General features: G+C 38.7%; 1 protein-coding gene across 1 annotated transcript in view; it reads left to right on the forward strand.

Moving 5' to 3' along the window:
- NLRP14 (NLR family pyrin domain containing 14) overlaps window positions 1-12,196 on the forward strand; it is a 32,686-nt gene extending 20,490 nt beyond the window's left edge. The window contains exons 7-11 of the mRNA XM_070491566.1: window positions 301-471; window positions 2,184-2,354; window positions 4,409-4,579; window positions 10,141-10,311; window positions 11,012-12,196. Of these exons, the coding sequence (XP_070347667.1) occupies window positions 301-471; window positions 2,184-2,354; window positions 4,409-4,579; window positions 10,141-10,311; window positions 11,012-11,147 (820 nt within the window). The 3' untranslated portion in view covers window positions 11,148-12,196. The remainder of the gene's footprint in view (window positions 1-300; window positions 472-2,183; window positions 2,355-4,408; window positions 4,580-10,140; window positions 10,312-11,011) is intronic.
- Window positions 12,197-24,848: the final 12,652 nt, after the last annotated feature.

Consider the following 24,848-nt stretch of genomic DNA (forward strand, 5'->3'; position numbering starts at 1 on the left):
TAGGTGAGCTCCTCCTTTTCTTCCTCTACTGCCCTTCCTCTTTTCTTGACTTTTAGACACTTCCTTTCTTCGCGACTGGCTTCTTTTCATTCTTCTCACAGCTCCTCTCCGCTTCTGCGTTTTGTTTCATCATACCCTGTACATAGCTGCAGTGGAATTTATAATTTAAGTAGGTTTTGGTGAGGTTGATTCTATAGTAGAAATGTAGGAGTTGTAAGTACCAGCCAACTTTCCTGGGAAGGAGAAGAGAAGCATAAACTTTGGGATTTGACTGAGCCTTCCCATCTGTTCCTCCTTCAGCTTAGAAAGCTGTGGCCTCACAGTAGCTGGCTGTGAGGATCTTTCTTCAGCTCTCATCAGCAATAAAAGGCTGACACATCTGTGCTTGGCAGACAACAACTTAGGAGATGGTGGAGTAAAGCTTATGAGTGATGCCTTGAAACATCCACAGTGCACTCTACAGAGCCTTGTGTAAGTGTCTCCTTGTTTTCAGCCTTCTAACATAATACACATTTTGAAATATATTTAAAATGGAAAAATATTATGAACATAGTCTGTCCCTTTCTTTTTCCCTGCTGTTATCCTTACTGATAGTAAAGATGATGAAGATGATGGTATTGATAATTGCCATTTATTGTGTCTTTACTCTGTACTGGGCCCTGTGCTAAATTTATTTAATCTGCACAAAAGTACCTGTTGGTGTCAAATTGGCCACCTGTGTTCTAAGTGCCTCATTGTACAGGTCAGGAATGTGAGATTTAGAAAGATTATGCAACTCGCCTGGTGTTCACAAAATAATGATGGATTCAGGACTAAATTCTGCCTATCCAATTCCATATTCTGAGTTCAGAACAGGTAAATACATATGAATATCATTAAACGGAAATACAGAATTCCATAGTATGGCTGGATCACAGTGTGATTATTCTGTTCATTGCTGTTAGATAATTTCCTAAATGTGGAATTGATGAGCCAAAATTTTTATTTTGTTGGATATGGTTAAGTTTCCTCCAAATAGATTGTTTATATTCCCTCAGCAGTCTAGAGGCCTGCATTTTAATACCCTCACTGAATATAATCGTTTTGATCAATATTAATTAGGTAGTTGAAAATAACTTTAAAAATGATTTGATGTTGAGCATGTTTTCAAATGTTTTCGGCCTTTAATATTCCAAGAATTGCCTCTTCACAGGCTCAGCTTTCCTCTGAATATTTTCTATTATATATGTTATATATTATGGTTACTAATATTACATATATATTATTACTATTATTTTTATATATTGTAAATAATTTACCTAGCATGTTTCTGTATTTCTTTCTTTATGCTCATTTTTAGAATATAGAAGTTTAAAATTTTTGTGAAATCAAATTATCTTCCCCTTCATGACTTCTAGAAGTTTTGTCATAATTGGAAATACTTTTCTTTTAAAAAAATCCACTTATGTCATCTTTTTCATACTCTCTATGGTTTAATTTTTAACATTTAAATGTTAAATTATTCCAAATTAATTTTGTTATAAGGCTTAAACTTATTTTCCCCATATGTCAGGTCTGTTGTCCCAGAATCATTTATGGCATGTCTTTTCCCTACTGATCAGAAATGCCACTTTTATTATGTACAAAAAGTACTTACTTGATTATGATTACTACCATTCTACTCCATCTGCGTGCTCCTCTGCTCCATGTAGCTACTTCTGCAATAGGGTAATATATCTATGTACAATGTAAAGAGGTTAACATTTTATTTATAAATGCCTGCCTAACAACAGGGATACATTCTGAGAAATGAGTTGCTAGGCAATTTTCTCGTTGTGCAAACATTGTAGAGTGTACTTACACAAACCTAAATGGTATATCCAACTACACACCTAGGCTATATGGTACTAATCTATGGAATCACCATTGTATATGCAGTCCCTCATTGACTGAAATATTGTTATGTAGAGCATGACTGTAGTAAGTAAAATTCTGATGAACAAGTATCCAGTTTGTAGCCCAATTTAGTGCAAACCTAAGTATCCCAGATGAGAGAGCCAAAGAGGCAAGGAGGGAAGTGGGTGTTTCACCTGAGATGGAGAGTTGGCAAGTAGACGGGATCATAACATGAAACCTTTTTAAAGATGTAAATCTCTGGCAGTAGAGCAATGATTCCATCTTTCCTTTCATTGTCCTTCCTATAGGCTGAGGCGTTGCCATTTCACTGCACTTAGCAGTGAACATCTGTCATCTTCTCTCCTACACAACAAGAGCTTGACGCATCTGGATCTGGGCTCAAACCAACTACAAGATGATGGAGTAAAGCTTCTATGTGATGTCTTTCGACATCCAAGCTGTAATCTTCAGGACCTGGAGTAGGTTTTCTGTGACCCTATTTTTCTGTACTTTTAACTACTTTGAGGGCAAGGAGATATGGAAAGAAAGGCTGAGAGCTGAGTATCTGTCAGAAAAAATATGCGGCTGATTTCCTCTCTCTCATTCTGCCTGAGACAAGCTAGGGAAGTCTGCTCATCAGATTTTTCTTAAACAATTACTACAGTAACTACAGTCAACTTCCCTCATGGAAGGAGGACCAGAGACATCTGACTGAACAGTAGCCATTTTGTTTTTCCTTGATTGTGCCCCCCTGACGCTACTGTGAGTCCTCCACCTTACATCCATGAAGTTGAAATTGTGCTCTACTAGTTTTTTTTTCTTAAATTCGGGCTCACAATTTGGTCAACTTTAAAGAAACTAAGAAGGGAATTTTTAAAAACATCCTACAATCCAGTCATTCTTAAACAGCAACCGTTTTTATTCCTATTATTCTCTCTTACTCTATGTGTGGGTGGGTATACATATGCAGGCATGATATGTGATATATAATTGTGATTACTGTATAGACATGACTTTGAGGTTTCCTTTTCACACAACAGTATTTCAGAAACACATTCAAATACTTACATATAATCATCTTATTGATTATTTTAATGGCTGCATGATAGTTAACAGTTCATCATATAAATATTTGGGCTAGAATGAAGCAAGATAGAGGTGTCACTTTGCAATCTCATCTCACTTTCCCATGAGGGCCTCCCATGGGACTAGTAGGCGGGGTGAGTCATTAAGGTCTAATGCCAGCATTGTTTTTTATAACTATAAACTCAAGATCATTGGTCTACCCAGAAGTGTTTGGCTTGAGTGGACTGACTCATAATAACCAAATTTCCAAATGAGTTTAATAGTTGATTGTCACATCTGTAAAAACTAAGGTGATTGAACTTTTGAATCCAATAAGCACCTGTACTTCCTTTAAGAAAACATGGGTTACAATGTGATTCTCTAAAGTTTCCTTGATTGTTAAATTGCAGAAGACAAAATTTTACTTAATGGAAATTATCATCAAATCCAATGCCTTCATTTCAGCGACAGAGATATAATTTCTAAGCAACCTACACACACACAAGATGTTTGCTTATCCCACTTTCTCTGCTTAGCATTGCTGTAAACATGTAGACACATTTGTGCTGTCTTAGCTACCTCATTGCCTCTATGCAGGCCATGCCAGTTCTCTCAACCAGAATCACAACAAATATGAGCTAGATTGCTGGATGCTGAGGAGCTAGATGCTGAGGAGACTAAAGGTTATGACTAAGGTGACACCCTTGTCCTAGGTAACTCACAAAGCAGGGAAATAAACAAAAAGCCAACTATAATATATTCCATATGTTGTTATAAGGATATGACAGAAGGCCCAAGGAGCAAGGAGTGGGACAAAGGAGACTGAGTTACTTTGGGTTTGAAAGATGAAGAGGACTTTGTTATGTACAGATACCCTAGGCAGAAGGAAAGAAGAGAGAAAAGAAGGGGAATGAGGATAGATGTGGTATATTTGGGGAAAAATGGATCTGTGTAGTTGGAGAATAGGGTGAGGACAAAGTATGGAAAGAAAGCCCTTGAAGCTAGATTGTGAATGCTCTTGAATTCCCTTTAAGGGACCTGTAAAAATTCTCATTTTATATGTAGCTGGTTTCTTTCTTCTTTCGAGATAATGCTTTGAGATAGATTCCTGGAAAACATTTTTATTTCAAAATATATTAGAAACAGAAAACATAGAGATCTGTGGGTTCCTTGGGAAAACTTAGACCTGTTTTTTCAGTATTGGTAGAAATAAGTGTTCATGCTCTTGATTTGGGAAGCTTGGTAGATACCAACCTGTTTATGGGAGAAAGCAGTTTCACCCTTTGGTTTTTTTGGCTCATTAAGAAACCCCATCTGTTTCTACTGGTGATGTTAGACTTTCCCGTGTGCATCCTGGATTGTAGACAAGAAGAGGTCAGAAAAAAGGCTCAAATATCTGGGCATCTGTCCTAGGAAGAAACTAAGCTTCACAACTGAAGGCCTCGCTTCTCATTTGTATTTCTTCCAGATTGATGGGCTGTGTTCTCACTAGTGCATGTTGTCTGGATCTGTCTTCTGCTATTTTGAACAACCCAAATTTAAGAAGCCTCTACCTTGGGAATAATGATTTGCAGGATGATGGAGTAAAAATTCTGTTTGAAGCTTTGAGACATCCAAACTGTAACATACAGAGGCTTAGGTGAGTTCAGTTTCCATTAGGAAAATGATACCTATTTGATGACTAGTATAGCTAGAAGAAATTTAGTATATGGAGAGAGGATGAAAAATAAATGGGGCTAAAAGGTGAGTTACTCTCAGAATTAAGAATCTGAATCTCAAATATATGGGTCAATGTATTGCATGTTATTAATATAGAAGCCATATTTCACATTTCTTTGTGTCCTTCTTAGTGCCTTGGACAGGGTATGTATTAAGTAAATGGTACTTGATTTAGTTCTTCCATGTTCTATCCTTCAGATATTCCCTCTATCCTTGAATGATTTTTTCTTATTAAATCAAATATTTTACTAATAATCCTCTATATGGAAAAATGATATTTATGCCCTCAAGGAGTTTGTAATCTAATGAAATCTTATCCTATATTCTGAGTACTTTTTATGTTGAATAATCTATTGTTTAGATTTCTATTTTCTTTTTAAATCTTGACCTGATATTGGCTAGGACATTTTTACTTATATAGTATGTATTATCGACCTCTGGGTCAAAAATTTTGCCCTACATGTGGAAATCCCAGACACTATGATATGTCTCATCCTTTAGAAATTTAACAGTCTCCAAGACTCTTCCAAGAAGGTGCTGCTTTTCCTATGTTTCCATCGACTGTTTATATATTTTTATCACAACAATGATGATGTTGTAACTGTTGGATCTGAAATTTCATTTTATCCTGCTTATAACCTAATAAGTTAGCCTATTACTGTTTCATGGATGCTGACAGGAGACACAGAGTCCTATCAGGACAGAGGACTTTATTATTCATAGCATAGCAGCATAAGCATTAGCATGTTTGTGTCAGTTTCCCTTGTCCCCCAAATCCCACAGGGTCAATGTGAAGGGCCCAGATGGATGTCTACACATACAGTGAGTTGCATCCCAGGAGAGGAACATTGAGCTTGAGGGACACACCATTTTATAACTAGCAGTGAACAAGCCTGCACTTTGTCCTGGAGGGAGACCACCTCATCCCTCAAGGTTGCTCACTGCATACACACCCTAGGAAATGTCCCAGGTAAAGAGTTGTCAGGACCTTGCATTTTTGTCAGCAAAACATATCGAAGAGCAAAAGACCCATGGAAGGATGTCTCCCAACAATATCCACCCCTTTTTGCTACACCCTACACTTATGTCTTCTGGTGAATTTTCACATCTATATGCCACTCTGATCAATCTGACCAGCAGAGGCTGGGACCAAATCTTCTCAGTTTTTCTCATACATCATTTAATTAAGGCCACCATCAACAAGACTGTAAGCACAGGATGAGGTCAGAATGCAGTACTGATTTCAACTATGCCCCAGGGTCCTGGGCTCAAGTCAACTGAGAAAGACTCAGGGACCAATAGGTCATGTTATCCGTTACAACTCATGAAAGGGAATTTAGAATGACCTGCTGATCTTGGTGTCACTGATAATAAATACAGGGGGCAAAAAATCAGCCGAACTAACCCCTTCCCCAATAAAGAGACATTCAATGGTCCACACTTGCCCACATACAAACATATAACCCAAAGGAGCACAGATCACTCCAGTGTGGGATTTGTTGTTATATTTCATTTGGGTCACCATTACAGCAGTTTTGTTAAGTGGGGTGGGAAGTGTCACTGAGTAGTTACAGCTGCCTTGTTTGCCACATATGGCATAACCCAAGGCTGTTCCAGCATCAAGAGAAGCTTATGAATTTGTATCAGTCAGACTGAAACAAGGTTGTACCAGTTGTTATGTTTGTATACATGTGAGGGGGTCAACTTTTGGGGGCTGCCATTGATGGCCTCAGGCACAGCGGAATAGTTCCGAGCCTGCCCTGTCCACATGAGATTTTCTGTTTTCATAGCATTTGGAGAGGTAACAACTGGGCTGAGAGTCAGATTGCCAGCTGCAGCTGCTGCTTGACTCAAGAAGAACACATCATTATTTTGTCAGGCAGCAGTGTTGGATTAGGGGAAAAAAAGAGAGGCTTAATTGTTCTCCCCACTCCATGTACCTCCCAGGTTCTGAAGTGTTCTTTTCCCAAGTATTGGTGTTGCTACTCTCCACCCCCATTACCCAGGAGGTGGCCAAAACCAGATGAACCATTTCAGGGGATAGCCACATTTAGTGATCAAATTGCCCTACTAAAAGTATGTAGACCAGGAGCTGGTGAAGAAGAGAGTCAGAAATCCTTTTGATTTAATTTTGAGGAGCCACTCCAGAGCTCAGCAATACCAGATGCCTGTGGATGCTAGGAACTGTGGAATGTTCATTGAATACTTTGACTTTCATTGTTTCTTCAAAATGGAAGACATGGATGCTATACTATTCCTTGATGTTTTGCGTATCTGCAAATGTCCTAGTTTTCTAAGAATGTGAATGACAGGTTGGCTGTGTTCATAATATTTTGGTCATTCTTCCTCTGAGAGTTCGACAGAGAGAGTCCATTGCCTGCTAGCATTGAATCTAGTAGAAAAGTCTGAAACCAGCTGATTCTTCCCCCTTAATGTCCTTATTGGTTAAAAATTCCTTTCATTTTTGCGGGGCGGGGGTGGGGGCAGTGCTGGATGTCCATACACTTGGTCCTTAGGCCCAAGAATTTGTCCTGTGTTGAATTTTCTTTATTAATATTTTTCTGGAGAAATGGTGTGCCATTTAATCTGTAATTGTTCTCTTTTTTGGTAAGGTTTCTTTTCTTTAATTTCTGCTCATCTATTTGTTGAATTTTTTTTCAGGGTCACTAATTTTGTTTAGGTTGGATCTCTTTTGTCTGTCTTTCTTATCTGTAATTTTCGTTAATCTTTTAAGACTTATTCTTTTTCTTGATTTTTTTCCTAACCCATCCTACCTATTCCTGAGTGTATTTTCAGCAGCTATGATCTCCTTTTTGCTTCTTCTAATGTGACCTTCATTTTATAATTTTTATTTTTCTCTTCTGTTATTTTTAAGCTCTGCCAAATCATATTTTAAACATTTTCATTATGAAATATAAAATATATACAGAAAAGTGAATATTTTAAAAACCAAACATGTCTGTAACCACACCTGGGTCAGGAAATCGCATTTCCCCATAAACTAAATTACCCTCAATCATCTCTTCCAAGTCAAAATTTCTTTATTCCTCCCCAAGAAATAACCATTATCCTGATCTTTATGGCAGTTATTTATTTGTTTTCTGGTACAGTGAATCATGAGTGTATGTAATCCTAAACAATATAGTTGAATTTTGCCTGACTTTGAACTTTATATACAGGGAATCATACTTTATGTATTCTTCTGTTATGACTTTTTTGCTTAATGTTATGATTGTAACAATCACCCAGTTGTTTCATGTGGCTGTAGTTAATTCATTTTTATTGCTGTAAAAAGTTTCAACAAATGACCATGCCACAAACTATATAACCATTCTATTGTAGGTGGACTTTTGCGTTGTTTTCGTTTCTTTTCTTTTATGTCCAGTGCTGCTATGAATATTTTAATACATGAATTCTGAGGCACATCTATATACATTTATCTAGGCTAAATAATTACGAGTGAAATTGTTATATCATGGGGAATATGTCTTCAAATTTACCAGATAGTGTCAAAAAGGATTGTGCCAATTTATTCTACCACTGGCAGCGTGTAAGAGTTCCTAGTGCTCTCTATTCTTGCCAATTTTGTCAGACTTAATTTTTAAAATTTTAGCCAATCATGCGTGTGTTTTGGCATATGATTGTGTAAGATTGGAATTATTTCTCCCTTGAACTTCATAGAAATTTCTGGTGAAGCTATATGATCTGGAGTTTCCTTTGTGTAAGACTTTTGACTTCTTATTCAATTTTTAAAATAATTATGCATTTATGTAGGTTTTCTCTTATTGAATAATTTTTGGTAAGTAAGATTATTCCTATGATTTTATCCATTTCATCTAAATTTTAAAACTTATTGGCAGGTGTCTAATATTTTATTATCTGCTTAATTTCTAAATCATCTCTAGTGATTTAGATATCTAATGATTTTTCAGTAATTATTGTTTTTATCTTATTTCTTTTCTTCTACTTTCATTGAGTTTACCATTCTTTTTCTAAGTTCTTGAGTTGGATGCTTAGCTCATAAATATTGCCTTTCTTCTTTTCCAACACAGACTTAAGGTTGATTTTCCTTCAAATCACTGCATTAACTTCATCCTACAAGTTTTGATATTATATGCTGTGTTCTTGTTATTTTTCAGTCTAAAATATTTTACTTCCCTTATGATTTTTTTCTTCAACCCATGGGTTATTTTAAAGTGTACTCCTTAATTTTCAAACATAAGAGGAATTTCTTATCTTTTTATATTTAATCTGTAGCATTGTGGTCTGAGAACATACTGTACATGATTTTAATTCTTTGAAATTTGTTGACATTTGCTTCATGGTCCAGTATAAGGTCAGTTTTGATGTGTGTTCCATATTGCACTTGAAAAGAGTATCAAGTGTTGTTGGTTGTAGTATAACAGTTAAGATTGTTAATTCTGTTGTTCAAATCATCTATATTTTTATAGTTTTTTTTCCCAGATAATTCAGTCAACTAGTGTGAAAAATACATTAAAATCTCCATTATAATTGGATTTTTGTCTTTTACTGTATAGTTCTGTTTTTGTTTTCTATATTCTGAGGCTGCAATTAGTGACTGCAAATTTAGAAAGATTATGTTTCCTGATGAATTCTTGATAACCTTTTATGTCTTATAATTCTTTTTACCCTAAGGTTTATTTTGTGTGATATTTGTTTACCTTGTGTCATATTAGTGGGATTATTGCTCCATCACAACATGTGAGTTCCATGTGGGCAGCAACTTAAAAACGTTTTGTATACTCAGCACCTGTGTAGGCACTCAATTGTTGAATGACTAGGTAAACATAAGGTGAAACTTAAGTTAAAATTAGTTGATTGGGGGGTCATCTGGTGTAGAAGGTTGAGTGTAATATACTTCCTCAGCTCATGGTATTATATTATCATTGGTTTATGCAAGGGCCCTTGATTGACTCTTGGTTGGTTGGTTAGTTGGTTAATTTATCTCCATTAGCTATTCTCCTTCCCACTTATGGGCAACTGACCTAATGTGTTTGAAATATGCCATAGAATTGTGAGTGTTCTTGTAAAAGATGTAATGTTTTTTTGGTATATGAATTTTTATTTGCATAAATGGCATGAGTTAGAGACCTCATTATATACCTTGCTTTTTAAACACTCAATGCCATATTTCTAAAGTCTACATATTGTTGCTATATTTTTAATGCTGTTTAAGTGTTCAGCTGTTTTCATAGTTTTCCTTAATGTGCTTTCATATTTTATTTATTCCATGAAATATAATTATGAATTTGTAATACATAATATAGGAAGGGATATATTAGCCTAGAAATATCTAGTAATGAATATTATAAGTACTTATATTCCTTGAATTTACCCTAATTGTGCTCATTTTTTTAAGCTTCTGGAGTTATCCTGTACTCCTAGCTCACAGATCTCTTGTGTGCTTGCTCTCTGTCATGGGATAGAGTTAATTTTATCTTGAGTCTCTCTTCCTTGCAGGTTGGAATACTGTGGTCTGACCTCTCTCTGTTGCCAGGATCTTTCCTCTACTCTTAGCAGCAACCAAAGACTGATAAAAATAAACTTGACACAGAATACCTTAGAGTGTGAAGGAATTATGAAGTTATGTGAAGTCTTGAAGTCTCCTGAATGTAAACTACAGGTTCTAGGGTAAGTCTTCATCGTCTTCTCAGGGTAAAGCTCCCTGTAATGAGGGACTTGGGGAGCACTCATTTATTGCAGGCCTTAGGATCAACCTGACTGTGGATTCTTGGGTATTTTCAAGGCCCTTATTTGATTTTTCTCCCAGAGAACACTGAATTTTGGGAGACATAATGTAGCATAGTGGTTAAGAGCTGAGAACCCTAGAGCCAGACTAGCTAAGTTTGAATTCTGGCCCTGCCACTTACTGGATATTTGAACTTGCACTAGTCCCCAGGCTGTGTTTCAGCTTCCTTATTTGTAAAATGGGTGAAATGATAATATCTACCCATAGTCTTATTGTGAGGATCGATCACCTGAGTTAATATAGGCAGTATTTAGAACAGTGCCTAGAATATAATAAACAATGTATGTGTTAGCTATTTTCATCATCATCATCATTAGCAGTACTATTTTGCTTGAATAGATAAAGGCTCTTAGAGGATCCCCTTTAAATTCTAATCCATTTCTCTCTTTCTCTTCTATATTCCATTTTCCTTCAACTGCTATATCTCCCTCAGTGTATCCCCCATACTTTGCTTTCCCACTCCCCAGCCATGTTAATAACATTGTCTCTCTACTTTAACAGAACAGAAATAAATTCTCTGGATAAAGTATTAGGGCTGTGGGAAAATTGAGTGCAAGCAGAGATGTTCCTTTGTTTCCTCAGGTTATGCAAAGAGGCACTTGATGAGGAATCCCAGAAGCTGCTGGAAGCTGTGGGAGTTAGCAATCCACACCTAGTCATTAAGCACGATTGTAATGATCATAATGAAGAAGATGATTCCTGGTGGCGGTGTTTCTGATTTGAAGAACCTCTGATAGTCTTTAAAAAAGTAAAATAAAAGACTTCAGAGTGACAAGGCCTGGGGCTCTTAGCTTTAGATATTCTGTGCCCACACTTGTTTCATTCGATGTCTGTTAGATATAGGTTAGTCACTTCTCTTTAAAATGTCTCTTCTATTTCACAAGGGAGTTTAGAGGGTAAAATAAAATGAAAAACATAAAGCTCTCTGAATAGTGTAAGATGATATTTTTTAATTGAATGCAGAGCTTAAGAATTCTGATGTGAGAAGCCTAGAAACGAGACGAGGGGATGGGGCTAGGGAAGATTATGTAAAGCACCTTGTTTTCCTCTCTCTCCACTCCCACTGCCATGGCATGGTTCACAGCCTCGCCATCTCTGGTATGTTTTATTGAATGCTTCTTTGTGTCTGCTCTTGGGACCACTAGTGTAGAAATTATTGGGTATTTCTTAAAATGAAGATTCCTGGGACCGGCCTGGTGGCACAGCGGTTAACTTTGCATGTTCTGCTTCAGTGGCCCGGGGTTCGCGGGTTCGAATCCCAGGTACAGACCTACGCACCGCTTGGCAAGCCATGCTGTGACAGGTGTCCCACATATAAAGTAGAGGAAGATGGGCATGGATGTTAGCTCAGGGCCAGTCTTCCTCAGCAAAAAGAGGAGGATTGGCAGCCGAGGTTAGCTCAGGGCTAATCTTCCTCAAAAAAAAAAACAAGATTCCTGAGCCGCATATCAGACTTACTGAATCAGAATATCTGGGTGAGGGTACTAGGAACTGGTATTTTTAATAATTTCCCAGGCAATTCTTAGGTATGTTAATATTTGAGAATCCCTAGTCTCAACAGAAATGGGAGTCCACTTCTGCAGTGAACATTTTCTGTAGCTTATTATGAAGAAATAAAATATAAGATTATTGAGATTAGAACTGAAAACTTCCTCCATTTGACGGACACATGACACGGACACATGACACAACATTTTCTGTGAGATTGTTTTATTTATTGCTATATAACAAACCATCCCAAAATTTAGTGGCTTAAAACAACAACCACTTTGTTATGTCTTATGACTTGGTAGATTACAATTCAGAAAAGGCTCAGCTAAGCATTTCTTATGCCCCACATGACATCACTTGGAGTCCCTTGATGGTATTCAGCTGGCAGCCAAGTTGCTCTGGAGGCTCCAAATGATTTTACTCACATGCCTGGTGCCTTGGCAAGGAAGGCTGGAAGGCTGGGTTGAGCTGGGCCCCTCCTCCCTCTAGTCTTAGGGCCTCTCCACGTGCTCTCTCCAGCTGGGAAGATGGAGTTCTTCAGTGGGGGTTTAGGACTTGAGGAGGCTAAATGGAAGTTGCCATTTCTCTTAAAAGCTGGCCCAGAACTGGCATAAAATCACTTCTGTCATACTCCATTGGTGAAAACAGTCCAGGTCAGCCCAGATTCAAGATCAGTCACTTCTTGATGGGAGCAGTGTCAAAGAATTTGTGGCCTTGCTTAGTCCACCATAAACTATCAATACTAGAAGCAATGCCATTTAAATTTTGAAAACATGCCTGCTATCACTACTATCAGATAATCCATGGGCCAGAATTAAGGTGCGGCCAGTGAGGTACTTATTCCAGGGGTTGTGCTAGTGTAGGGTTGGATGCTAATTTATTGATTTTTGGTTATCATGGATATTTTTGCATTAATTTTGATTTTTAAAAATATTACTCATCTTGACTACTGAGTTTTTTGGCATCTCCTTAAATTTTATGCATCAGGCAAATCACCACCCTCACCCTAAACCCAGCCTTGGGTTGGGAAGGGATTGCAATTTCAAATAGTGTAGTTAAGTCAAACAGGATAGTCAAAGACTCAAATAGGGTGGTATTTCTGTTATTCATTTCTAATTCTTACATTCAGCCCCACCTCTTGACCCCAAAACACTGTGTAAACCATTGACAATTAACATTACTTTCAAACAGAATAACACTGTCTTCAGCTTGACATTTTGTCCATTTTCCTTTGAACATATTGTTCTGTGTAATATTTTTTTCTTCCTTCTTTAGTCTTCATTCCTTTATTTTTTAGATTATCATAGACCCTCTCCCAGCAAATAAGTAAACTTTTTTAAGACTAGAGAAAAGGGTGAAAACTAGCAGGTTCCTTTATAGCAACAGGAGGAAGGGGAAAGACTATGCACTCACACATTGTTAGAATTTTTGTCTCTTTCAGATGTAATTGTTTATTTATAAAACAGCCCCCTTTCCTGTTTTCACCTTATAATCTCCAACATTTACTATAGTGCCTCCCATGTAATAGATGCTCAATAAATATTTGTTGAGTGAATGAAAGAGTAAGTGAAAATTCTCCTTATTCAGAAGGCTGCATAATTTGGTTCCCCTTTACAATACGTCATTCTCCCCTATCACTAAACAACACAATGATTTCTTCTCAATTCCCTGAGTGCTCCAGGTTTTTCGCCACAGATGCATTGCGTAGGTGATCCTCTCTGTCCACTTTGCTCTTCCAGTCTTCACAGAGCTGGCTCTGGACCATCCTTTAGACTGCGGTCTAAATGTCACCTCCTTCCAGTGGTTGAGCGCTCTGTCTTAAGTACTACCCTCCCCCTTTTCCTAACAAAGCATCCTTTTTCTTTCTTTTATCACAAAGATTTACTTATTTTATTTCCTAATCGTCTATCTCCCTCACCGCAGTGTAAGCATAGTGAGGGCAGGGACCATGGCTCTTTCCTTCATTGTTCTATTTCCAGCTCACAGCACAGCGTATTGCATGTTGTGGGTTCTCAATGAATAAATGAATGAAAGCAAAAATATCCTACTCTTCCTAGGAACCTCTGTATTACTTTCCATCTTCCTAACAACTCCATGAAGTAGGTGTCTTGTTATCATGGGAAAACCTGGTGACTCTCACAGCTTGGGAACACACTGCGCTGGGAACGCCCAGCTCTCGGAGGCTTCTGAAATCGCAGCCTCCGCATCCAGCGGCAGCCCCTGGATTCTATTCTTGGGGCAAGCGCGCGTGCTGCATTTCTAGTTGGCTTGTGAAAATTATTACTTTAAGTGTGGCGAATCTGGCCTCAGGTCCTTGGATGAAGCCTGAAGGGAGGCGGGTGTCCGGAGAGTCAGGGCGTCCGCAGTTCTGCCATGGTAGGAGGGGAGAAAACGAGCTCAACGGCCTCCGCAAGTGTGCCCGGTGCGCCGCTTGCGAGCCTGACCTTTGACTGGCGGGGAGCAGGGGCCGGTATTCTGTGTCCTTAAGCCAGGCGCCCTCAGAACTCGGCATGAGGCCCCTGGTAGGGGCGTCGACATGCCTGGAAAGGACGCGCCCCCACCCCTGGCCTCCATAACTACAGAAATCAGGACCCTGGACAGCGCTTAGAGGCAGCAACCCCTTGCATTCCCCCAGAACTTTTCCAGCTTGGCAGTTTCGCCACTCATAAGGGAGCCGAGGTCCTAATCTGTGAAACCACTTTCCTAAATACAGGCAGAAACCAATTCCCCAAAAGTGGACTTCACTAAAATTCACTGAATTAATATAAACTCACTGAAGTGATATAAATATGTGTGAATAAGAGGAACATTAACAGACAAAAGTCTTTTGGTTCATAATATTGTTTGAATAAATGCCAGGGTACAGGTAATCAGATTCATAGACACAGAACGTATAATGGTGGTTGCAAGGGGTTGGAGGGAATGGAGAGGTGTTTAATGGGTATAGTTTCAGTTTTGCAAGATGAAAAGACTTCTTGAGATTGCTTCACAACAATGTGAATGTATTTAATACTACCTGTAAAGAAATGTAATGTAAATGTTTTCATTGAAACAAAATTCTGACATAAAGGTTTAAAATATAGTTTCTTGCTTAGGAATCATCCCTGCTTCTGGGATTTGTAGTTGTAACCCCGGTCCTGTGACCATTAGGTAAGAAAAAGAAAGTTGATGTGGGGAAGACAGAAAAAACTATACTCATCAGACATCTTCCCCATGGCAAGAATTGCATAGACAAAGTAGCATCCTCCTCCACCCCTGTTCCCCAGATCTACCAGAAATAAATTTAGTTAGGACATGCCCTTAGCCCCCCTCATGCTGAGTGTGAGCACGCAGTCATGAAAGCATGTAAGGCAGCCCTTCATGCCTATATCTCTCCCTGTTTTAGACAACCAATGTTTTTTGGGTTTTTTTTGGCAAGGAAGATTGGCCCTGAGCTAACATCTGTTGCCAATCTTCCTCTTTTTGCTTGAGGAAGATTGTCCCTGAGCTAACATCCATGCCGGTCTTCCTCTATTTTGTATGTGGGATGCCACCACAGCATGGCTTGATGAGAAGTGTGTAGGTCTCAGCCCAGGATCTGAACTGGCGAGCCCAGGGCCACTGAAGCGGAGTGCAGGAACTTAACCACTATGCTACTGGGCTGGCTCCGACAACCAATGTTTTAATTGCCCATTCCAATTCTCTATCAAATTACTACTCTGAGGAGGATATCTCTCTGCCCATTGTTGGACATTATGAGCCATAAAGTATGTTCCTCGGTCTGAAGAAATGTGACTTGGTGATCCTAATTGGTGCAATATCTTCTGTTATGGTTCTTTTATAGTGCTCTGAGCATTCATATTTATCACTAGGTAAGCAAAGTTTACTCCAGATTCAGTATCTATTCTTATGAAGACCAATTGGCTATCCACTTCAGTCTCACTTGCCAGCTATGTTCAGGGTCTTTCCCTCGGAGAATGTACCACACAGATATCTGCAGTCTCTCTCCTTTCTTGGCAGACAGACAGTTCTTAGTGGCATTCTGTGCTACAGAGGTACAAAAGGAGTATGTCTAGATTCAGTCAATTTCGGTGTTGCTGTTGTCCTCCAATCTACACTCATTTTATGCACCCAGGGGACCTCCTCAAACGAGTGCACCAGAGTATCCACTGGTCAATTCCAATCACCTGTGAACCTCCAAGTTGCTTTTTCTTTATGAACATCATGTGTTACTATAACGCATCCCTGAAATTCTCATAGTGATTTCAATAGGGCCATGCCTCATGTGGGCATCCCTTTAATAGGCCAGTTTTCCATTGCCCTTCTGCCCAACCATATGGCCAGGCTATTGGACACCACCCATAAGTCCGTAAAAGCTCAAAAATAGGGGCTTTTATCATTGTTCAATTCTTCAATCGCTGCTAGGAAAATAGCATGTAATTCAGCCCACCAAGGTGATTTATTTTTACCTTCTTCAAATAACAGTGGCAGCCTTCCAAACAGGATGCTGACCATTCACCTTGGAACTGCCATTCATAAACCAAGCAGTTTTTTGTTGGTCACCTGAGAGACTGTTTATAGGCACTGTCTGTAGAATACAATCTAGTACTTCTCACGCAGTTCCAAAGTCATTCCTAGGGGAAGAGAGCCTACCTACTTGTGAATCCACTGAATAACTCTCTGCATCCCTCTGATAGCGTATTCCTATGGAACCCATTTCCATTTTAGTATGGAATTCTTCTGGGCACTGCTCTCCCCATTGGCGTGTTTCTCTGACCTCATCCAAGATGTTACAGGTATTTCAGGTTTTAAGATGTACTGTTTTTTTTAAATGTAATTGTGCTCAAGTACACATAACATGAAGCTTATCATCTGAGCCATTTTTAAGTGTAAATTTCAGTAGTGTTAGATATATTTATACTGTTGTGCAGCCAATCCCTGGGGCTTTTTCATCTTGCAGAACTGAAACTATACCAATTAAACAACAGCTCTTCATTTCTCTCTCCCTCTAGCCCCTGGCAACCACTACTCTATTTTTTGTTTCTATGAACTTGATGATTCTAGATACCTCATGTAACTGGACCCATCATACAATGGTTGTCTTTTTTGTGACTAGCTTATTTCACTTAGCATAATGTCTTCAAAGTTCATCCATGTTGTAGCATATGTCAGAATTTCCTTTCTTTTTAAGGTGGAATAATGTTCCATTGTACAATATAATACATTTTGTTTATTCATCTGTCAGTGAACACTTGAGTTGCTTCCACCTCTTGGCAGTTGTGCTCAATGCTGCTAGGAACATGAGTGTATAAATATCTGAGACTCTGCCTTCAGTTCTTTCGGATATATACCCAGAAGTGGATTGCTGGATGTTAAAAGATGAACTGAGGCACATTAAAAATTTTAAGAGTTTGAGCAAAAATCAATCTGAGTCAGGCAGCACCAAACCTGAAGTGGTTGGGAGTGCTCCACCTACAGAAGCTAGAGGAAAGTCTTTTATTTTTTATTTTTTTGAGGAAGATTAGCCCTGAGCTAACAGCTGCTGCCAATCTTCTTCTTTTTGCTGAGGAAGATTGGCCCTGAGCTAAAATCCATGCCCATCTTCCCCTACTTTATATGTGGGACGCCTACCACAGCATGGCTTGATAAGCAGTGCATGGGTCCACACTGGGGACGGAACCAGTGAACCCTGGGCTGCCAAAGTGGAACATGAAAACTTAAACCACTGAGCCACTGGGCTGGCTTCGAGGAAAGACTTTTATACACAGAAGCAAAGTAAGGAAATTATTTGACTGGCTATAGCTTAAGCATTTGCCTTATTTGGGAAAACCTATTTGGCTGTGATTGGTTGTCCTTAGGTTTTTGTTTTTTTCCCCCCCAGTTTTATTGACATATAATTGACATATGACATTGTATTAGTTTTAGCTGTACATCATAATGATTTGATACATCTATATAATTGTGAAGTGATTACTACAATAGGTTAACATTCATCACCTCACATAGTTCAACAATTTTCTTTCTTGTAATAAGAACTTTTAAGATCTACTCTCTTAGCAACTTTCAAATATACAATACAGTATTGTTAACTATAGTCACTATACTGTACATTTCATCCCCAGGACTTGACTTATAACTGGAAGTTTGTACCTTTTGACTACTTCACCCATTTCGCCAGCCTAAGGCAGTCTTTAGGTCTTGATCTTTTAACCATGAAGTATTTACAAGCTTAGGTTTTGGTTTGCTTACACAGGCCGCCCAGGCATTAGAGCCATCCCAGTCTAATGGCCTTCTTGTTTACTTAATTTAACATGGGTCTTATGGTAATTCTATTTTTAATTTTTTGAAGAACCACTGTATTATTTTTCCTAGTGGCTGTACCATTTTACATTCCTGCCAATAGTGCAGTGTTCCGATTGCCCCACATCCTTGCCAATGTTTGTTATTTTCTGTTTTGTTTTGTTTTGTTTTTTAATAGAAACCATCCTGATGGGTGTGAGGTGATAAGATTATTTTATGTTCTTCCATCATAGGGGCAGTTTCAATTAATGTCCTATAGCAAGCTAGCAATTGCTCCTCAAACGGAAATTCTGTAGTTCAAAGTCCCAGTAGTTATTACTGGGGGGTGTTCACGGGTTTTTGCCATAAGCCCCAGTTTATGCTTCACCTAGGTCTGCGGTACAGAGAATTCGCCCATACCAGCACTCCAGGTTTTATTCTGTACTGTGTAGGCTCAGGCAATCTGATTTGTTCCCATTTAGCATGTACAATTAATATTGTTTGAAGGGTGGATTTACATGCCTTGTGTTTCACAATACAGAAGGTCCCTGACTTACGATGTTTTGATTCAGGATGTTTTGACTTTATGAGGGTGTGAGAGCAATACACTTTCAATAGAAACCATACTTTGAGTTTTGAATTTTTATCTTTTCCTGGGCTAGCAATATACGGTATGATACTCTCTTGTGACGCTACAGAGCTGCAGCAAGTGCAACTCCCAGTCAGCCACGTGATCATGAGGGTAAAGGACCCATACACTTAGAACCATTCTGTACCCATCCAACCATCTGTTTTTCACTTTCAGTATAGTATTCAATAAAATACATGAGATATTCAACATTTTATTATAAAATAGGATTTGTGTTAGATGATTTTGCCCAAGTGTAGGCTAATATAAGTGTCCTGAGCACCATTAAGGTAGGCTAGACTAAGCTATGATGTTTAGTAGGTTAGGTGTATTAAATGCATTTTTGACTTATGATATTTTCAATTTACGATGGGTTTATCAGGACATAACCCCATTGTAAGTCGAGGAAGATTTGTACTAGGCAGAGGAAACATTTCCCAGTCAGACACAATGTCCATCAACATAATACATTCAGGTAAATGAGACAAAGAGACACAATCATTTCACGTAGAGCCTGTTTAAACATTCCATTTGTCATCCTAACCTCCACTCTAATCCCATCCACACTTATACTTCTATATTCTCTCAGTCTAATTGCCGCTCCCTTTAGAGCCTCACCAGTGGGTTTTGATGCCCACAGTGTATGAGGGTCACTTGTCAAGGAGTCCCAGAAACTTCTCTTTTCCAACTCCCTGGCCATTCTGCCCACTCATTCCATGCATAAAACCTTGTGTCCTCAGCTGGTGTCCAGCCAAGAGACCTAGGCCCTTTTGTCAGTCTTCATCTTGATTAATCTGACTATTGCCTCAGGGGATCCCAGGTCAGGTGTTTCATTGTAATCTCTGCCTTCGGGCTTTTAAAATCCTTCCAAACTGGGGTAAATAGAGTAGACTTGTTTGAAACTCTTTAATATAGAGAGACTAGCAGGGGGTTCCTTTGGTCCACCCAACCTTTGATAGTGCTGTATTAAGACCTTTGTTACAACTCCATCTAATTTATTCATCCCATTTCTTAAATAACCATCTAAAGATTTCTACCTTGCTGGGACAATGACCTGGACTCCCCCTCTACTTTTCCTCATTTTATTATTCATTGATTTAATATTTGTATTAGCACCTGTAAGACCCCTGGGGAGAAGCTGAGACAACAAATTCTATAAGGCTATTCAGACTGTTGCTCAACTTTGTAGCATGGGATCCCACACAAAAGAGCCCCCTTAACCACAGCATTTACAATGAGCTCTCAGGTAACAGGCATACCTTGTGGGTGATAATAATCTTGATTATCATAAAGCCAGTCCCACATAGCTTGCATACGATGCATATCAGCTGCTTCATGTGGAGTGTTCCACTTGGCATTTATGGGGGAGTTGGACTGTCCCCCTGTGGGTAAACAAACTTTACAGTGTTATCCAATCCAGCAGGCTGGCCGTTTCCTCAAGGATAACCTGCTGTTTGTCTGGATCATGAACATCTGTGATTGTTCAGTAGTAAGCTGTGAGTCCTGTACCAACCCAAACTGCTCTTCCACTCTACAACATTCAAAACCAAAGATACCACCCTAATTTAGTCACTCTGTGAACTGTGAACTCCCACGTGACACAAGGGACTTTCCTGAACACTGTGCTAAGAGACTTGACCAAACTTTAACCTGGTTTCCACCTGCGCTAGGCCGTGTCCCTAAAGGTGACCCCAGCCCCTGTGCTGACTCTTTTGTACGAGAACGTGCAATGCTGCCAAACTGAAAAATGTATTTTGTCCTAACACTGTTCCCAAACCATTTTCAGTAATTTTCCACTTAACCTCCTTCTGTAATTTTTCTGTTTCCCTATACCTCCTTGGTCCCTTAAATTGTTCCCATTTTTTTACTTCCTCATTACCCCTTTTTGTTCCCTCTCTGTTCTCCCTTTAAAAATCTGTCATCTTTGTCTTAGCTGGAATTGAGCTCAGTTTACACACTGTAAGTTTAGACTTAAGTCTATCTTGCCACCTTGAACAAGTGTCCAGTGCTGTTTCCCTCTGACAGTTCTATGGTGCCCCTACTCAGATCTCGATCAGAACCACTATTGGACCCTGCGACAACTGGACTCAGAAAGCATAGAGAACTTTTGTCTCCAGTCTGTGCTTGTTTGGGTAACCGGTGGTGAGTCTGACTCCGGATCCAGTGCTCCAGAAGCACAGTGGAGGCAGATTTTGATGATTAAGATGCTGAGTATATTCTGGAGGATGGGATAAAGTCCCAGGCCTCTTTGTTTATAAGGTACAATTAGTTAAGGATATGGGAGCTTCTCAGTTGACTGAACACACTCACTCTCCAACCCTTGCAGACTATATGCTTTGCAACTATCCTAAAACGAGTCCCCCATTATCCATGATTTTGCTTTCTATACTTTCAGTTACTCATGGTCAACTGTGGTCTAAAAATATTAAATGGAAAACTCCAGAAATAAACAATTTGTAAGTTTCAAATTGCACTCTTTTCTGAATAGCATAATGAAATCTCGAGCCATCCCACTTGCTCAGGACGTGAATCATCCCTTTATCCAGCGTATCCATGCTGTATAAACTACTTGTACTTTAGTCACTTAGTAGCCATCTTGCTTATCAGATTGACTGTCATGGTATAGCACTGCTTGTATTCAAGTAACCCTTATTTTACTTAATTATGGCCCCAAAGCACAAGAGTAGTGATGCTGGCAATTCAGATATGCCAAAGAGAAGCCATAAAGTGCTTCCTTTAAGTTAAAATGTGAAAGTTCTTGGCATAGTAAGAAAAAAAATTGTATGCTGAGGTTGCTAAGATCAACTGTAAGAATGAATCTTCCACCCATGAAATTATGAAGGAAAAAGAAGTCTGTGCTAGTTTTGCTGTTGCACCTCAAATATGGATGTATAGGAAAAAGCATAGTGTATATAGGCATCCACTGAGGGTCTTGGAATATATCCCTCAAGGATGAGAGGGGACTACTGTACTATTCGCTTTCTTCCTTGCTGGCAAAACTTTACTAAAGAATCTATTTTATTGGCCTCTTTGGGGTTCCTGGGACATTCCCAAACTAGTTTACCTGAGAGGAGCCCTGGAACAAAAGGGAGCAAAAGTTTCGGACACACAGTAGTCCCCTTACTTTGCCTGGAAAGAGGAAGCCCAGAAATGACTCAATCTCCAGCCTCTCTTCCCTCCTGGGACGTGTGTGTGTGTGTGTGTGTGTGTGTGTGTGTGTGTGTGTGTGTGTTTGTGTTCGTGTAGGCAGGAGAGCTGAAAGTTTTAACCCTCTAATCACAGGGTTTGTTCTTCAGGCTACCAGTCCCCATCTTGAAACTATCTAGGAGCCCCACTAGGCGTCGTCTCAGCATAAATTCAGGTGTGGTCCATCACAGGAAAATGGAAATAATAAATTGTGGTATAGTTCTATTCATCCAAAGAATAGAAACAGAAGGCATAACTTCTTCCATACTTTTAGAGGAAAAAGAAAGGAATAAAGACAAATCGTTTGATAGAAGAGAAGGGAGGAAGATGGAAAAAAAGAGGTGAGAAAGGCACGGTTAACACAATAAGCTGGCAGAAAGAAACCTGAAAAATATTGAGCTATATGAGTATCAGACAAAACAGATTAAGGTAAAAAAGGTTATTATGAATAATAAGGATCATTGCATAGTAAAGACATTCACCAGAAATACATAATAATTCTCAATTTTTATATATCTAACAATTTAATCTTAAATTACATGAACCAAAATGGGATGTAAAAATAAAGAGAAATTGACAAATCCATGATTATGAGAAATTTTCTTTTCTTCTCCCCAAAGCCCCTGAGTACATAGTTGTGTATTCTAGTTGTAGGTCCTTCTAGTTCTGCTATATGGGATGCCACCTCAGCATGGTCTGATGAGATGGTGCTAGGTCCGCACCCAGGATCCAAGCCAGTGGAACCCTGGGCCGCTGAAGCTGGAGTGCGAATTTAACCACTCGGCCATGGGGCTGGCCCAAACACAATTATAGGAAATTTTAAAACAGTTCTCAGTGATTGACAATTCTGTCAAATAAAAGCTAAGTTAGGATAAGGAAGATCTGACCATCACAATATAAGGAAAATTCTACCTCAATATTTAGAGAATACACTTTCTCCTCAAGCATATATAGAACATTAGAGACACACACACATTAGATCACAAAGCAAATCTCAACAAAACCCAAAGAATGGCTATCATACAGAGCATGTTAAAAAATAACTGAAAATATCCATATGTTTGAAAATTTAAAAACATACTTTATAATTCATGAGTCAAGAAAGAAAAAATGAAAATGAGAAAATGTTAGGAATTGAACAACAGCTCAGGACATGCTGTTAACTAGTACATAGAGAATAAGTTAGATACAACAATTAGAAGAAATGTTTTTTAAAACTCTTAATGCACTAAGTGTCCTACCTAAAAATTTAGAACAAAAATAGTACAAACTGTAAATCAAAGAATGTGGAAAGAAGGAAAGAAAGACAATAATAGGAAATTAAATCAAAACAGGATCAGCAAAGAAAAAGGCTGGTTCTCTGAAAAGATTTAAAAAAACCTCTGGCAAGAGAAAGGAAAACAGGACACAGCTATCAGTAAAATAAAATTTCAAATTAAACAAATATGAGTAAGTCTTAGAAAAGTATATCCTACAAAAACGAAGTCAAGAAGAAATTTTTAAAAATCCAAATAGACTTAAAACTAAAAGAAATTTAGGCAAAAATCTCCCCAGCTCAGTATGGGCAAGAAAATTGTAGGCCAATACCCTTTATGCTCAGAAATGTAAAATTTCTAAGTACAAGCAAACAAAAGTCCTCAATATTTTTAAAAAGGAATACATCTCAAACGGGTAGGTTTACCTTAGAAACAGAATAATGACAACAAAAATCTGTTACTGCAATTCATCACATAAACTGACGTGATGCATTTAACTTCCATTCATGCATGCTAAAAAATCTTAAAACCTTAAAAAATCCGCATTAGTCAGAAACATCACAAAAAGGCCTGTTTTCACTACCTCCTTCAACATTATATTAGCTATCGCAATAAACCAATGTAACACATATGTGTACATATATATGTACACACATAGAAACTTCTCATGACCATTTAGTTAACTTTTCATCATAGCAGCCTTTGAAAAATTTCTACCACTCTTTGAAAAACACTATAGTTAAAAAGAAAAGTGGTTTTAGACATTACAGTCTCAAGCAAAGATACATTCACCATTTACTCTTCACACATTTCCATTCAGAGAATATCATGAGGAGCAAATCTGAATCGTATAACTTGAACGAATGAACCCAAAATGTTTTGTTTTTCTGCGGCGTGTCCTTGTCGAGAGGAAGAGGCGAAGGCTTCCATGTGTTATGCTCGCTCAGGTTCAACTTTAACAAGTGTCCAAGGGCTCTCACGTTTTGCCTTTATTTTGTCCTAAAGGTGACTTTCTGTGCAATATCTTTATTTTAAAGGGAAGCAATAATCCCACATAACTATGAGCCCTCCGAAGGTTGAGAAATTGAAGAAAATGGTGCATCCAAATAATGACTCCCTCCTTCTTCCTGTTCTACCAACGAGCCTCCACTTATCAAGTCTTCTCTTCCCCTTTGGCAATGCAAAAAATCTTATTCTTAATACATTTTCCGTACAAACTGCATTTTTAAACTATTATTACTTATGTCATTTTTCAATTAACTTTTTTCTGTTTGAAAATGGTTTGGGTATCTTGGATGGGAATGCATTATAATTCTTCTCCTTAGGAGCAATGGGGAACTTTTTTTTTTGTTTTTTAACCTAACGGCATTTCCTTTCGGGGCAGGGCTTTCAGGAGTGAAGTAAAGAACGTAAGGCAGGGACAGGTGAGTAAGTCGAAGTTTAAAGACTGGAAAGAAAGTCACAAAACCGCCGACCTTTCCCGACGGCGGGACTGCCCTCCCGGGAAAACCAACCAATCACAGCTAGAAAGAGCCCGGGGGCTGCGGGAACCAGACGCCAGAGGCACAAACCCGAGCGTTCCGCCTGCGCAGCGCGGGCG

Source organism: Equus asinus, chromosome 20, assembly GCF_041296235.1.
Source record: "Equus asinus isolate D_3611 breed Donkey chromosome 20, EquAss-T2T_v2, whole genome shotgun sequence".
NCBI lineage: Eukaryota > Metazoa > Chordata > Mammalia > Perissodactyla > Equidae > Equus > Equus asinus.